General features: G+C 35.5%; 1 protein-coding gene across 21 annotated transcripts in view; it reads right to left on the bottom strand.

The window, feature by feature from the left end:
* Positions 1 to 209: 209 nt before the first annotated feature.
* camk2g2 (calcium/calmodulin-dependent protein kinase (CaM kinase) II gamma 2) overlaps positions 210 to 11,700 on the bottom strand; it is a 159,388-nt gene continuing 147,897 nt past the window's right edge. For all 21 annotated transcript variants that reach the window (XM_037781500.1, XM_037781480.1, XM_037781484.1 and 18 more), the window contains 4 exons: positions 8,589 to 8,664; positions 8,229 to 8,323; positions 7,379 to 7,630; positions 210 to 3,408 (listed from right to left, as the gene is read on the bottom strand). In XM_037781500.1, coding sequence (XP_037637428.1) covers positions 7,398 to 7,630; positions 8,229 to 8,323; positions 8,589 to 8,664 — 404 coding nt within the window. In that variant the 3' untranslated portion in view covers positions 210 to 3,408; positions 7,379 to 7,397. The remainder of the gene's footprint in view (positions 3,409 to 7,378; positions 7,631 to 8,228; positions 8,324 to 8,588; positions 8,665 to 11,700) is intronic.

Below are 11,700 nucleotides of genomic sequence, written 5' to 3'. Positions count from 1 at the left end.
CAACTCTGCCAGTTTGACATTTCAACTTCAAGGTTGCAGTGCACTTAAGCTTTTTACATTTTTAGGCAAGTCATTTCACATTTCTGCATTTTCAGCAATACTTTGCAATTCATTTTGATTAACACCAATATATTTAAATGCTATTTTTTGAAAAATACTCTTTCATTTTTTTAATAATAACAAAGCTATGAAGAACAACCAACATGTGATCGTTTTTAATGTATATTTATTAACATGGTCATGCAAAAAATCCAGCATCCAATTGAAACTCAAATAGTATAGACACATGTAGCCCCTTTAGTATAAGGTTACAATGCAATAAACTGACTTACATACAGGCTAAGGCTTCTGCTAATCATTTATGCATTTTAATGTGAGATAACATCAGTTGATTCCGATATCTCAGACGGCGCCGTTTCATAACCTTGAGGATGCAAGTAACACAGATTTCCATTTGTTTATTAACAGTGAAAAATGACCAGAAAGTAGACATGCATATTTCTTCCGTTTGTAGAACTGGATATACAGTATAGTGTCGCTGTTTAAGATTGTGGTTTTTAATGTTCCTCCTTCAAGGATGTTTTCATCCCCTCAGCTCAGTCAGGTTCTGTTTTAATCTCACATATAGTGGACATCTGCCAAAACTATAGAGTTTACAAAAATGTATATGAAGCAAAACAACAGACAGCAGGTCAGCTGACATCCTGTCAATCATCTTTCTGTTGTAGGTCGCAGCAGTGATCAGCCCAAAGTTTACTGTGTGTAAAGGTAAGCTTATATTTGGTCACGTATCCTATTTACATCAGTGAGACTCTGAAGTCGATACCCTGTCATGTTAAGATGGAATCTATTACATTACAATGGATCTTAATGACACTTAAGATCCCTAAGGCCCGTCCATGGCCCGTCCGTGGACGGGCCATGGAATATAAGCAAAAATAAGACAAAAACACCTAATTGTGACATAGAATTACTGCTGAACATCAATATTAGACTTAAATAACACTGAATTTATAGCATTGGACTATTGAATTTATGTGGTATGAATTGACCATTTTGAAATTTCAAGTGGTGCAGTTTTGAGCTGTCCAAATACTTTGGCAAACTGCAGCTTTTAGATAACATGTAAAGTTTAAAACTGCATCTTATTTTCCATCCCTGTGACTGTGTGGAAATACACAATGAAAGGAAAGCATCTGGTCAGATCGGTGGCATCAACACACAACTGGGCCAGCGCCCACAGCACAAACAGATCTACTTAGAGCCATAAAAAACATCCCATGGTTTCAGTAATGGTTTTACAATGCATCGTTGTCATGGTGCAAAACGTGTGTGTGTGTGTGTGGGCGGGGGGGTAATGGGGGCACAGCATTCAGAAAAACGCACAGATGATTCACTATTCTTTTTTTTTAATCTGCTCGAGTGTCAGTGTACCTACATAGACATGATGATCTGGAGCATCAGCGTGACCGCCAGCCGCAGCCTGCGTAGAGCGTGAGTTCCTATGGAGCAGCGTAGCACAGAGACGGGACACCCCTCCGCTGGTACAAAGTCACACATTCACAAAGTTTCTACGACACAGTGAAAAAACAGTGCTGCAAAGTTTAAACCACTGACACACAGATATGTTTGTCCCCTTGTCTCAAGTTTCAGCATTCAGTGTGTGTGTATTGATCAGTGTGTGAGGGGGAAACAGAGACTGTAAAAAAACGGTTGTGGCAGTCTCTCCCTCCATTCATTTCAACCCCTCATTTTTTACATTTCTGGCTAAAACAAAAGAGAAAAATATCAACATCAAACCACTTACAGCCACAACATTAACAACAGAAACTGTGACAAAATCCATTGATTGCCATCAGCGAAGGTCCCACAGCCCTCCAGCCGGCATAGCCCTCTTCCCATCATGCCCTTTTTTTTTTGTCCAATCCTTCAGCTGCATTCCCTTTTTAACATGCTATTTTTTACAGTTCCTGGACTTCACACAGAAGTACAGCAAGCCAAGACGGACAACACACACATTTTAAGAACACAGTCAGAACAATAGACAGGTAAAGGGTGACATCATCATCATCACACGGCGTGGTGCGGACAGTAATGTGGCTTTTAGCAAAGGATGTGGAGCCTAAAAGAGGCAGGAATAATGGAAGTAGAGGGGCAGAGGTAGGGTGGACAGGACGGATTTTGGTGGGCATAACCTGAAGTTGCAGAAAGGTTCACTCCCTCAGAAGAGCGAACACAACAGCATCGAGTTGTGTGCAAAAACAGTACAAGCCATTAGATAGTTCAATTGTTCCGCACTTCACGTCAACAATAAAACAGATAAAGAAAAGTAAAACTTTGGCGTGAGAGTGCGTCCGTGCTTTCAGATTAGGTAGTTCAGAGATGTGAGGAGCTTTAGACTTTGACCGTTGGCGCCTCTCAGTGTTCGACTCTAAAAACTACAGGGCACGGCAGCCTTCTGCAACTTCAGGATGAGCTGGCCTGGCTCCAAACTAAGTGTGTGTGTGTGTGTGTGTGTGTGTGTGTGTGTGTGTGTGCATGCATGGTGTGTGAGTATTTGTGTTTTGTATTAACACCTCGGGATCTCAAAGCAAAAAAAACAAACACTCATGCTTAACTCCCCTCCCTAAACCCAAAGAGTAAATCCCGGTTCCCCTTTTCTCCTATATAATTATCTAATCATACACAATTCTATTAAATAGAATTCCCCCTCTCTGATTAAAAATAGTCATTTTTCAACACAAAATACTTTAAAATACATCATTCAGGTAAAAACAGCTTAAAAACACATAATACAAATTACACAAAATAAATAGATATTAATAGCTCCCGTTCCCATAAACCCAACCCATACATAGCTGTGAACTGTAAAACAAACAATACTTCTATTAAAGTAGATCTTCTGCTGCTCTCTCAAGACAAGACAAAAAAGAAATCACATTGTTCAAGATATTATACTTGATGCCCCAGTTCTATTCACTATGTGTGTGAAGTGTACTTGTTTTTCTGATGTTATATATATAACAGGTTAACAGGTTTAATACTTTTCCACATAGCAGACAAAACAAAGACGGATAAATAAAGGCCATGGGAGACTAGGACCAGGACAGCATCACCCCTGTGTTGCCACCAGAAGCATGCACCATCTGCAAGAGGGGGCTGACGTGAGCCGGGCCCCAACATCACCTAGCTAGGGTTGGACTGGATTGGTGTTGGTCGGTGTGGTCGATCATTCAGTCAAGCTTTTGAAATTTGCTTTTTTTATTTTATTTTTCTTATTATTTTTAATGTATTTCCCCACTTTTGTGTTTTTACAGCTTTCCAAGCCGCATCTTCCCGGCCAGGATCCGAGCACCAATCCGACCACGGAGAATAAATGCTCCAAACAGCTTTAGAGTTCAGGCAAAGCTGGAGAAGGAACAATGCAACGGTTAGTGTGTACCCTGTGATTTAGCCCTAGTGGTATCTAGGTTTTATATGTTGAGATTTTTACATAGCTGTCTCTGAGATTTCTGTCTCGTATAGTATCTAATAAAACATCATGAAATGTCATAGTATAGAATGCCATAAAAAAAGTCATTGTTTAATATGTCTAAAAAATAAAAAGTCATAGTACAGTATGTCGAAAGAAATAAAAAAGTGTCACAGTATAGTATGTCGATAGTATTTTGAAATCATAAAAAAAGTCATTTGCAATATTTCGAAAAAATTAAAAAGTCATAGTCTAATATGTCAAAAAAAAAGATAGTACAGCATGTCGAAAAAAAAGTCATAGTATAGGAGGTCGAAAAAAAAAAGAAAGTCATAGAATAGCATGTCAAAAACATAAAAGTCACAAAGTATGTCAAAAAAAAGTCAGTCTAGTATATCGAAAAAAAAGTCAGAGTATAGTATGTCAAAAAAATTAAATAAAAGTTACTGTCAAGTATGTCGAAAAAAGTATAGAATGTCTAAAAAATAAAATTCATAGTTACTATGTTGTAAAAAAAAGTCATACCATAGGACGTCGAAAAAATAAAAAAGTCATAGTATAGTATGTTGAAAAAAACTAAAAAAAGACAGCATAGTATGTTGAAAATAAAAAAGTCATAGTATAGTATGTTGAAAATAAAAAAGTCATTGTATAGTATGTTGAAAATAAAAAAGTCATAGTATAGTATGTTGAAAATAAAAAAGTCATAGCATAGTATGTTGAAAATAAAAAAGTCATAGTATAGTATGTTGAAAATAAAAAAAGTCATAGCATAGTATGTTGAAAATGAAAAAATCATAGTATAGTATGTCGAGAAAATTAAAAAAGTCACAGTATATAGTATGCCAAAAAAATAAAAAAGATTCATACTATAGTAAGTAAAAAGAAATTATTGTATAGTATGTCGAAATTTTAAAAAAAAGTCATAGTACAATATGTCGAAAAAATATAAAAGGTATAGTATGTTAAGAAAAAGTCAAATAAAAAAGATCATAGTATAGTGTGTAAAAAAAAAGTCATAGTATGTCGAAAAAAATTAAAAAGTCATAGCGTAGTATGTCAAAAAAATGGAAAAAGTCATATGTTGAAATCATAAAAAAAGTCATAGTATAGGACTTTGAAAAAATAAATAGTAAGAGTATAGCATGTCCCAGAAAAGTCATAATTTTTTCCGACATACGATACGTATGTCGGAAAAAATGAAAAAGTCATAGTATAGTATGTTGAAATCATAAAAAAGTCATAGTGTAGTATGTCAAAAAAATTGAAAAAGTCATAGTATAGTATATCGAAGAAAGGTCATAGTATAGTATGTTGAAATAATAAAAAAGTCATAGTTAAGTATGTAAAAAATAGTATAAGACGTTCAAAAAATAAAAAGTCAGAGTAAAGTATTTCCCAGAAAAGTAAAAAAAAAAAAAAAAGGATAGTAAAGTCATTTTATGAAATAATAAAAAAGTCATATTATATTTTGTCGAAAAACATTAAATAGTCATAGTATAGTTTGTCGAAAAACATTAAATAGTTATAGTATAGTATGTTGAAATCATAAAAACGTCAGTGTAGTATGTTGAAATCATAAAAAAGTCATAGTATAGAATGTCAAAAAAGGTCATAAAATGTCAAAAAAATAAAAATGTCATAGTTAAGTATGTAAAAAAAAAGTCATAGTATAGAACGTCAAAAAAATAAAAAGTCAGAATATAGTATGTCCAGGAAAGGTCATAGTCATGTCGAAAAAAATAAAAAGATCATAGTATAGTAATTTTATGAAATTATAAAAATGTCAGTTTGTCTAAAAAATGTAAAAGTCATAGCATAATATGTTGAAATCATAAAAAAGTCATTGTTGTGTCAGTATTGTATGTAAAAAAAAAAAAAAAGCATAGTACAGATGTCGAAAAAAGTCATAGTATAGGATGTCAAAAAAATAAAATGTCATAGTATAGTAAGTTAAAAAAGTCAAAGTATAGTTAGTTAAAAAAGTCATAGTATAATATGTTAAAAAAGTAATTGTATAGTATGTTGAAAATAAAAAAGTCATAGTATAGTATGTTGAAAATTAAAAAATCATAGTATAGTATGTCGAAAAAATTAAAAAAGTCACAGTATATAGTATGCCAAAAGAATAAAAAAGATTCATACTATAGTAAGTAAAAAGAAATTATTGTATAGTATGTCGAAATTAAAAAAAAAAGTCATAGTACAATATGTTGAAATCATAAAAAAAGTCATAGTATAGAACGTTGAAATCATAAAAAAGTCATAGTATAGTATGTTGAAATCATAAAAAAGTCGTAGTGTAGTATGTCAAAAAAATGGAAAAAGTCATAGTATAGTATGTCGAATAAAAGACATAGTATAGTATGTTGAAATAATAAAAAAGTCATAGCATTGTATGTTAAAAATGAAAAAATCATAGTATAGTATGTCAAAATTAAAAAAAAAAGTCATAGTACAGTATGTTGAAATCATAAAAAAAGTCATAGTATAGAACGTTGAAATCATAAAAAAGTCATAGTATAGTATGTTGAAATCATAAAAAAGTCGTAGTGTAGTATGTCAAAAAAATGGAAAAAGTCATAGTATAGTATGTCGAATAAAAGACATAGTATAGTATGTTGAAATAATAAAAAAGTCATAGCATTGTATGTTAAAAATGAAAAAATCATAGTATAGTATGTCGAAAAAATTTAAAAAGTCACAGTATATATTATACTGAAAAAATTAAAAAGATTCATACTATAGTAAGAAAAAATAAATTATTGTATAGTAAGTAGAAATTAAAAAAAAAATAGTCATAGTACAGTATGTCGAAAAAAATATAAAAGGTATAGTATGTTAAGAAAAAGTCATAGTATAGTCAATCAAAAAAAGTCATAGTATAGTATGTAGAAAAAAAGTCATAGTATATTACATCGAAAAAAGGAATAAAAATGATACTAAAGTAAGTCGAAAAAAGTCCCATTATAGTATGTCTAAAAAAAAAAAATCATTGTATATCATTGAATATTTTAAAAAAAAAGTCATAGTATAGTATGTCGCAAAAAATAAAAAAGGTATACTTTGTTAAAAAAGAACATAGTCAAAAGTCATAGCATAGTATTTTGAAAACAAGTCATAGTTTAGTAGGTCGAAAAAAAGTCATAGTATGTCAAAAAGTCATAGTATGTCAAAAAATAAAAAAGGGATAGTAAAGTTTGTTGAAAAATTAAAAAAAGTCATCGTATAGTAAGTAAAAAAAAGGCATAGTATAGTATGTTGGAAAAAAGTCATAGTATAGGAAGTCGAAAAAATAAAAAATGTCATAGTATAGTATGTTGAAAATAAATAAAGTCAGAGTATAGTATGTCCAAGAAAAGTCATAGTCATGTTGAAAAAAATAAAAAGGTCATAGTATAGTAATTTTATGAAATCATAAAAATGTCAGTTTGTATGTAAAAAAAAAAAAAAATCATACTATGGTAAGTAAAAAAAACATTGTATATCAATGAATCTTTTTTTAAAAAGTCACAGTTTAATATGTCGAAAAAAAATTAAAAAGTCATAGTATAGTATGTCATAAAAAAGTAATATTACAGTATCCCACAAAAGTCATAGTATAGTATGCCATAAAAAGAGCAATGAAAAGTCATAGTATAGAATGCCATAAAAAGTCATAGTATAGTATGCCATAAAAAGAGCAATGAAAAGTCATAGTAGAGTATGCTATAAAAAAGTCATATTATAATATGGCATAAAAGTCATGAAAAGTCATACTGGTATGTCAAATGGAAAAGCTATTTTGTTTTCTATGTGCACTTTTCCTGTGCGGCCCTCAATCCTATGCTGGCCCTGGTCTACCACAGTCCTTACAAGTAGCATGCAACTTCAGACTGTCATAATAGTGAGGTGTTATCATCTTACCGGGGCCTGGGCTGTCAGTTCACTGCAGGGGTGCAGCCGGTGCTCCTGAGCAGTGGAAGTGCACGTTGAGCCATTTGGCATCGCGGCGATGCCACACACGCGTCTCCTCTGACTGGCAGGAGCGTGGCCGGCCCTGGCCGTCCATGTACTGCGTCAGGCGGATGTAAGCGATGCACGCGGCGTCCTCACCGATCAGATGGACGTGGGGGTTGAGGATGGTGGTGTGCACTGGCTTGCTGTTTTTACTCAGCACTGTTGGGATGGAAATGTGCAGTTCAGCTGTCAGGTGTCAATGTGTAGCTAGGGACCCAATTTGAGAGCATTTAGCATAGTCTACTGTTGGAGAACGGAGGGGTTAATGAATTTAAAAATGCATTTGAATAAATGGATATTTTCATGTGTGTTTGGAAACTCCACTTGAATTTTAAGTTCTGTTCATAACAGCAAAAACATGTTTGTAAAGGTGGACACACTGCAGTGTTTAAGGGGTTAATATACCTGCCACTGATACATTTATATCAAAGATTTCTAAAGGAATGAAAGGACAGATGCAACGACTAGTCAATTAATCTGCAATATAGTCAATTAAGTAGTTTTTTTTAAAGAAAAAATTGCTTTTCAAATGTTTTCTGTAAAAGAAAATAGATTTACTCTTAGGTCTGACACAATGCATTTGGTGAGAATTACTGAATATAAAAAACTTTTGTGTAAGAAAACTTCACAGGGAACCTTAATGTGGGCAAAGCTACAGTCTCTGGCTCAGGTGACACTCTGGCCGCTCTTTTCCACAGCAGCTCTTTGTCTTAATGTAGATGCAGACATAAACAATACCCAACACTGAGCAACTTACGGTTCTCAAAGTAGAACTTGTGGAAGTCCATGCCCTCCACCAGGTTTCCCAGAGCCTCTGGCTCAAATGAAGTCAGTCCAGGGTCACAGATTCTCCTGTCAGTGGACAAAATAAATAACCTTAAGCTCAAGAATGTATCCTGTGTTGTAGAATGTGGAGAACTAAATACTGCAGAACTGATGGCATGAATTTTACAGCTTTGGTGAGATCACGGTGTGTTTTAATGTATGTACATCACAGGAAAATCAAGTTTTGTGTTATCAGTGACAAAATGCTCTCAACAAGGCAAAAAACTGAACCTAAATCAAGACACTTAAAAGATGATGACTTGTATTGTTTAAGAGGCTTATGCAAACTTACGTGTAAGCCTCGAAATCCCCATTGTTGATGGCTTCAATCAACTGCTCTGTCATCTTTATTATCTCTTGTTTACGAGCTGAAAACAGAAAGGAGGAGGGAAGACAACCAGCAGCGGTTAAACACCATTTGGAAGTTGAACATACAAATAGTGCTCCTCATGCTCTGCCTGAATTCACTGAAACCTCTGACATTTGGAATAAGTTCATCACATGAGAGGCACCGCCTCTGGTAACAATGACAGTGACATTTGAAAACAGTGGACAGTGTGATGTGTTGTGTACAGGGTGTACACAACACATCACACTGCATGTTTTAAAGATGAATAAAAAGTGTCTTATGAAAATACCTAAAATGCCTCATAAAAAATATGATGTAATCTGCAGTTCAGTCTTTATGGAACCCGATCTAGTTTATTTTCTGGAAACCATCGCTGACAGTTGGACACAACCTCAGGGCAGCAGTTGCATTGCTCCTATGATCAGAGTGAGGTTTGTCACTGTCCATCAACTGGTGTTATGCTTAGAGTTGACTTTGTTGAATCATTACTACTAATATTATCACCATAAACTCATTGCTCACTTTATTTACAGTGAACGTGTTTAAAAAGAGTCCAAAAATGACACTCATTTAAAAATATTCAATTAAATAACATTTGATTTATCAAACAACAGTCAGTATGAAGACTTTATATTCTGTATTTTTTTCTTTTTTAAATCAACATCAATAGAGCATATTTTTAGAAAATGATGTCACAGTCATCACATTTTTTTGGGGGGGTGGGGTATTCATTTACATCATTCTGTTCAGCAAACCCTCGTAAACTAAACTAATTACTTATGAAACTTCATAAACGGTGTACATGCTAACAGTGAATCTTCTTCTGCTATCTTCCTGGAAGGAAGCTGCCTCTAACGTCTGGCACGTTGAGTTAAGGCAACAACACATTTTCAAGATATCACAGCTCAAAACGGGCCCAAACAAATGGTTGAGAAAGCCATTAAAATACAGAAACTTCAACTAAGATGACCGGTCTCAACTGACAACGTGCACACACACACACACACACACACACACACACACACACACAAATAAAATCCACTGCAATTTATTCATCAATTCATTAGGAAAATATCACACTAGAACAGCACAAAGTGAATGCATAAACACTGAACATGCAGCTGCTGAGCCACTAAAGCCAGCTAGCAAATCCTCCACACCTGCATCTAACTCTGTAACTCTGAGTCCTCAAACCTTCTGCCATCAGGTGGCACAGAACGTTAGAGCAGACGGTATGAACACTGGATCAGGAGCCTCTTCATAAGCACTGCACAACCTGCCTGGCACTTACTCTGCTGCAGGTTGCAGCTGATGCCTGAGGGGTGCACCAAAGCGGACTCTGGTTCAGGACAGGAGCTCTGAGCTGGACTGGTCTGAGGGACACTGGGGCTGCTATCAGCCTCCTGCTGGGGACCAGCTGCAGCAGGCAGGTACAGTTATTCCAATCAAATTAAGTTATATTAACAAAGCTGAGGTACCAGGTATAGAACTATTTACATGGTAATTAACATGTTTTATTCTGCACAAAGTATAGGAAGCAATTATTGTAGGAAATTAGACTCCAGTCACTCAGGCTGCAGTCGAAAAGTCAAAAAATGTCTTTTCCTAACCACTTTTCCTTGACCTCGATGGACAACGCCATGAGGTCAAGGAAAGATGTGAAGGACAGTTCATAAGGACTCAGGAGAAGACAAGAATCCAACTGAACTTCCATGAGGCCCCGTAATTATGATGCGACGATGTCTGCCGCGGTGATGAAAGGTTGTGTCTAGAAGGGAGCCCGCAAATTACAAAATCTGATCTGAGATCTGCAAAAACTCTCGCGAGATTCGCTGCCTGACGATTTATCCTAACCTTAACTATTCAAAGTCAATGCCTACCCTTAACCATTCAGGGTCAATGCCTAATCTTAACTATTCAAGGTCAATGCCTAACCTTAACTATTCAAGGTCAATGCCTAACCTTAACTATTCAAGGTCAATGCCTATCCTTAACTATTCGGGTCACTGCCTAACCATTCAACCATCCATTTGTTTGTTTATCTGTCTGTTAGCAGGATTACTCCAACCATGAAATCGTTTGGAGGGGAAATGAGGGGAGGTGAGGGGGGTGGGGGGGGAGGGGGGGAGGGTATGAGGTCAGCACAATGAACAATCCCAAAATTTTTGTTGGCGATCCGGATCATGGTACGGATTCAGGAATTTTTTTAAGTATTCCGATCAGCCTGAGCATTAAGACCACAGGGTAGAACACATGCGCAGTGTAACTGATGACGCGTTGATGACGAGTGACCCCGCCTCCTTCTGAGAGCAGAAGCATCCACGTGTGTGGATGTGTGGCGAGACATCGAGGTGCGGCGGGAGCTACTGGCCGTCCGCGGTGAGAAAGAACAAAGCGGTAGATGACGGGATGAGAGACACCGTAGTGTAACGTTATACAGACATAACAAGGCTGCTGAATGAGAGGCATCCGCCGAAACGTTACATGGAAACACACCGTGTTAATAACAAGCCGACCACCTCACGGTACCGCCAGCTGGGAGCTGGGATCTGGTTTTAAAGTTACGCACCTTGGCGGAGGTCTGCGCTCTTCGAGTGCCATTCTAGTTATATTTAGCTTTTTTTTTTTACTGTACAATTATTTATCCTAGGCCTGTCTTGCTTATTTAACTGATGCTTCTTGTTATTGTATTATCTTCTTTGCTGCCATAACACTGCAAATGTCCCCAACCTGAATTGAAATTAAAAAGGAATATAGGCTACCAGTCACTAAAGTTTTCTTCCTTCTCCTTTTGGGACATGTTACATTTAGTGTTGATTATTTATGTTGTTATGAGAATTTGTTTATTGACAGTTTGTTCTTTATTTTCTGTTTTATTTGTTATACTTGTTTTGTTTTTTACTGATTTATAGTGATAAACTCCTGTCCACTCCTATCTATCAACATGAATCCCCATTACTATATGACTGTATGAAAAGAATTGTTAAATCTATGCAAGGTTTGTTTTCATGAACGGCCAAATGATGCATGGCTTTAAATGTTGCAGCCGCAAGGA

This window comes from Sebastes umbrosus, chromosome 10, assembly GCF_015220745.1.
Source record: "Sebastes umbrosus isolate fSebUmb1 chromosome 10, fSebUmb1.pri, whole genome shotgun sequence".
Classification (NCBI taxonomy): Eukaryota; Metazoa; Chordata; class Actinopteri; order Perciformes; family Sebastidae; genus Sebastes; species Sebastes umbrosus.
Note: the sequence above shows the minus strand (reverse complement) of the source record. Positions and strands in the feature narration are given on the sequence as shown.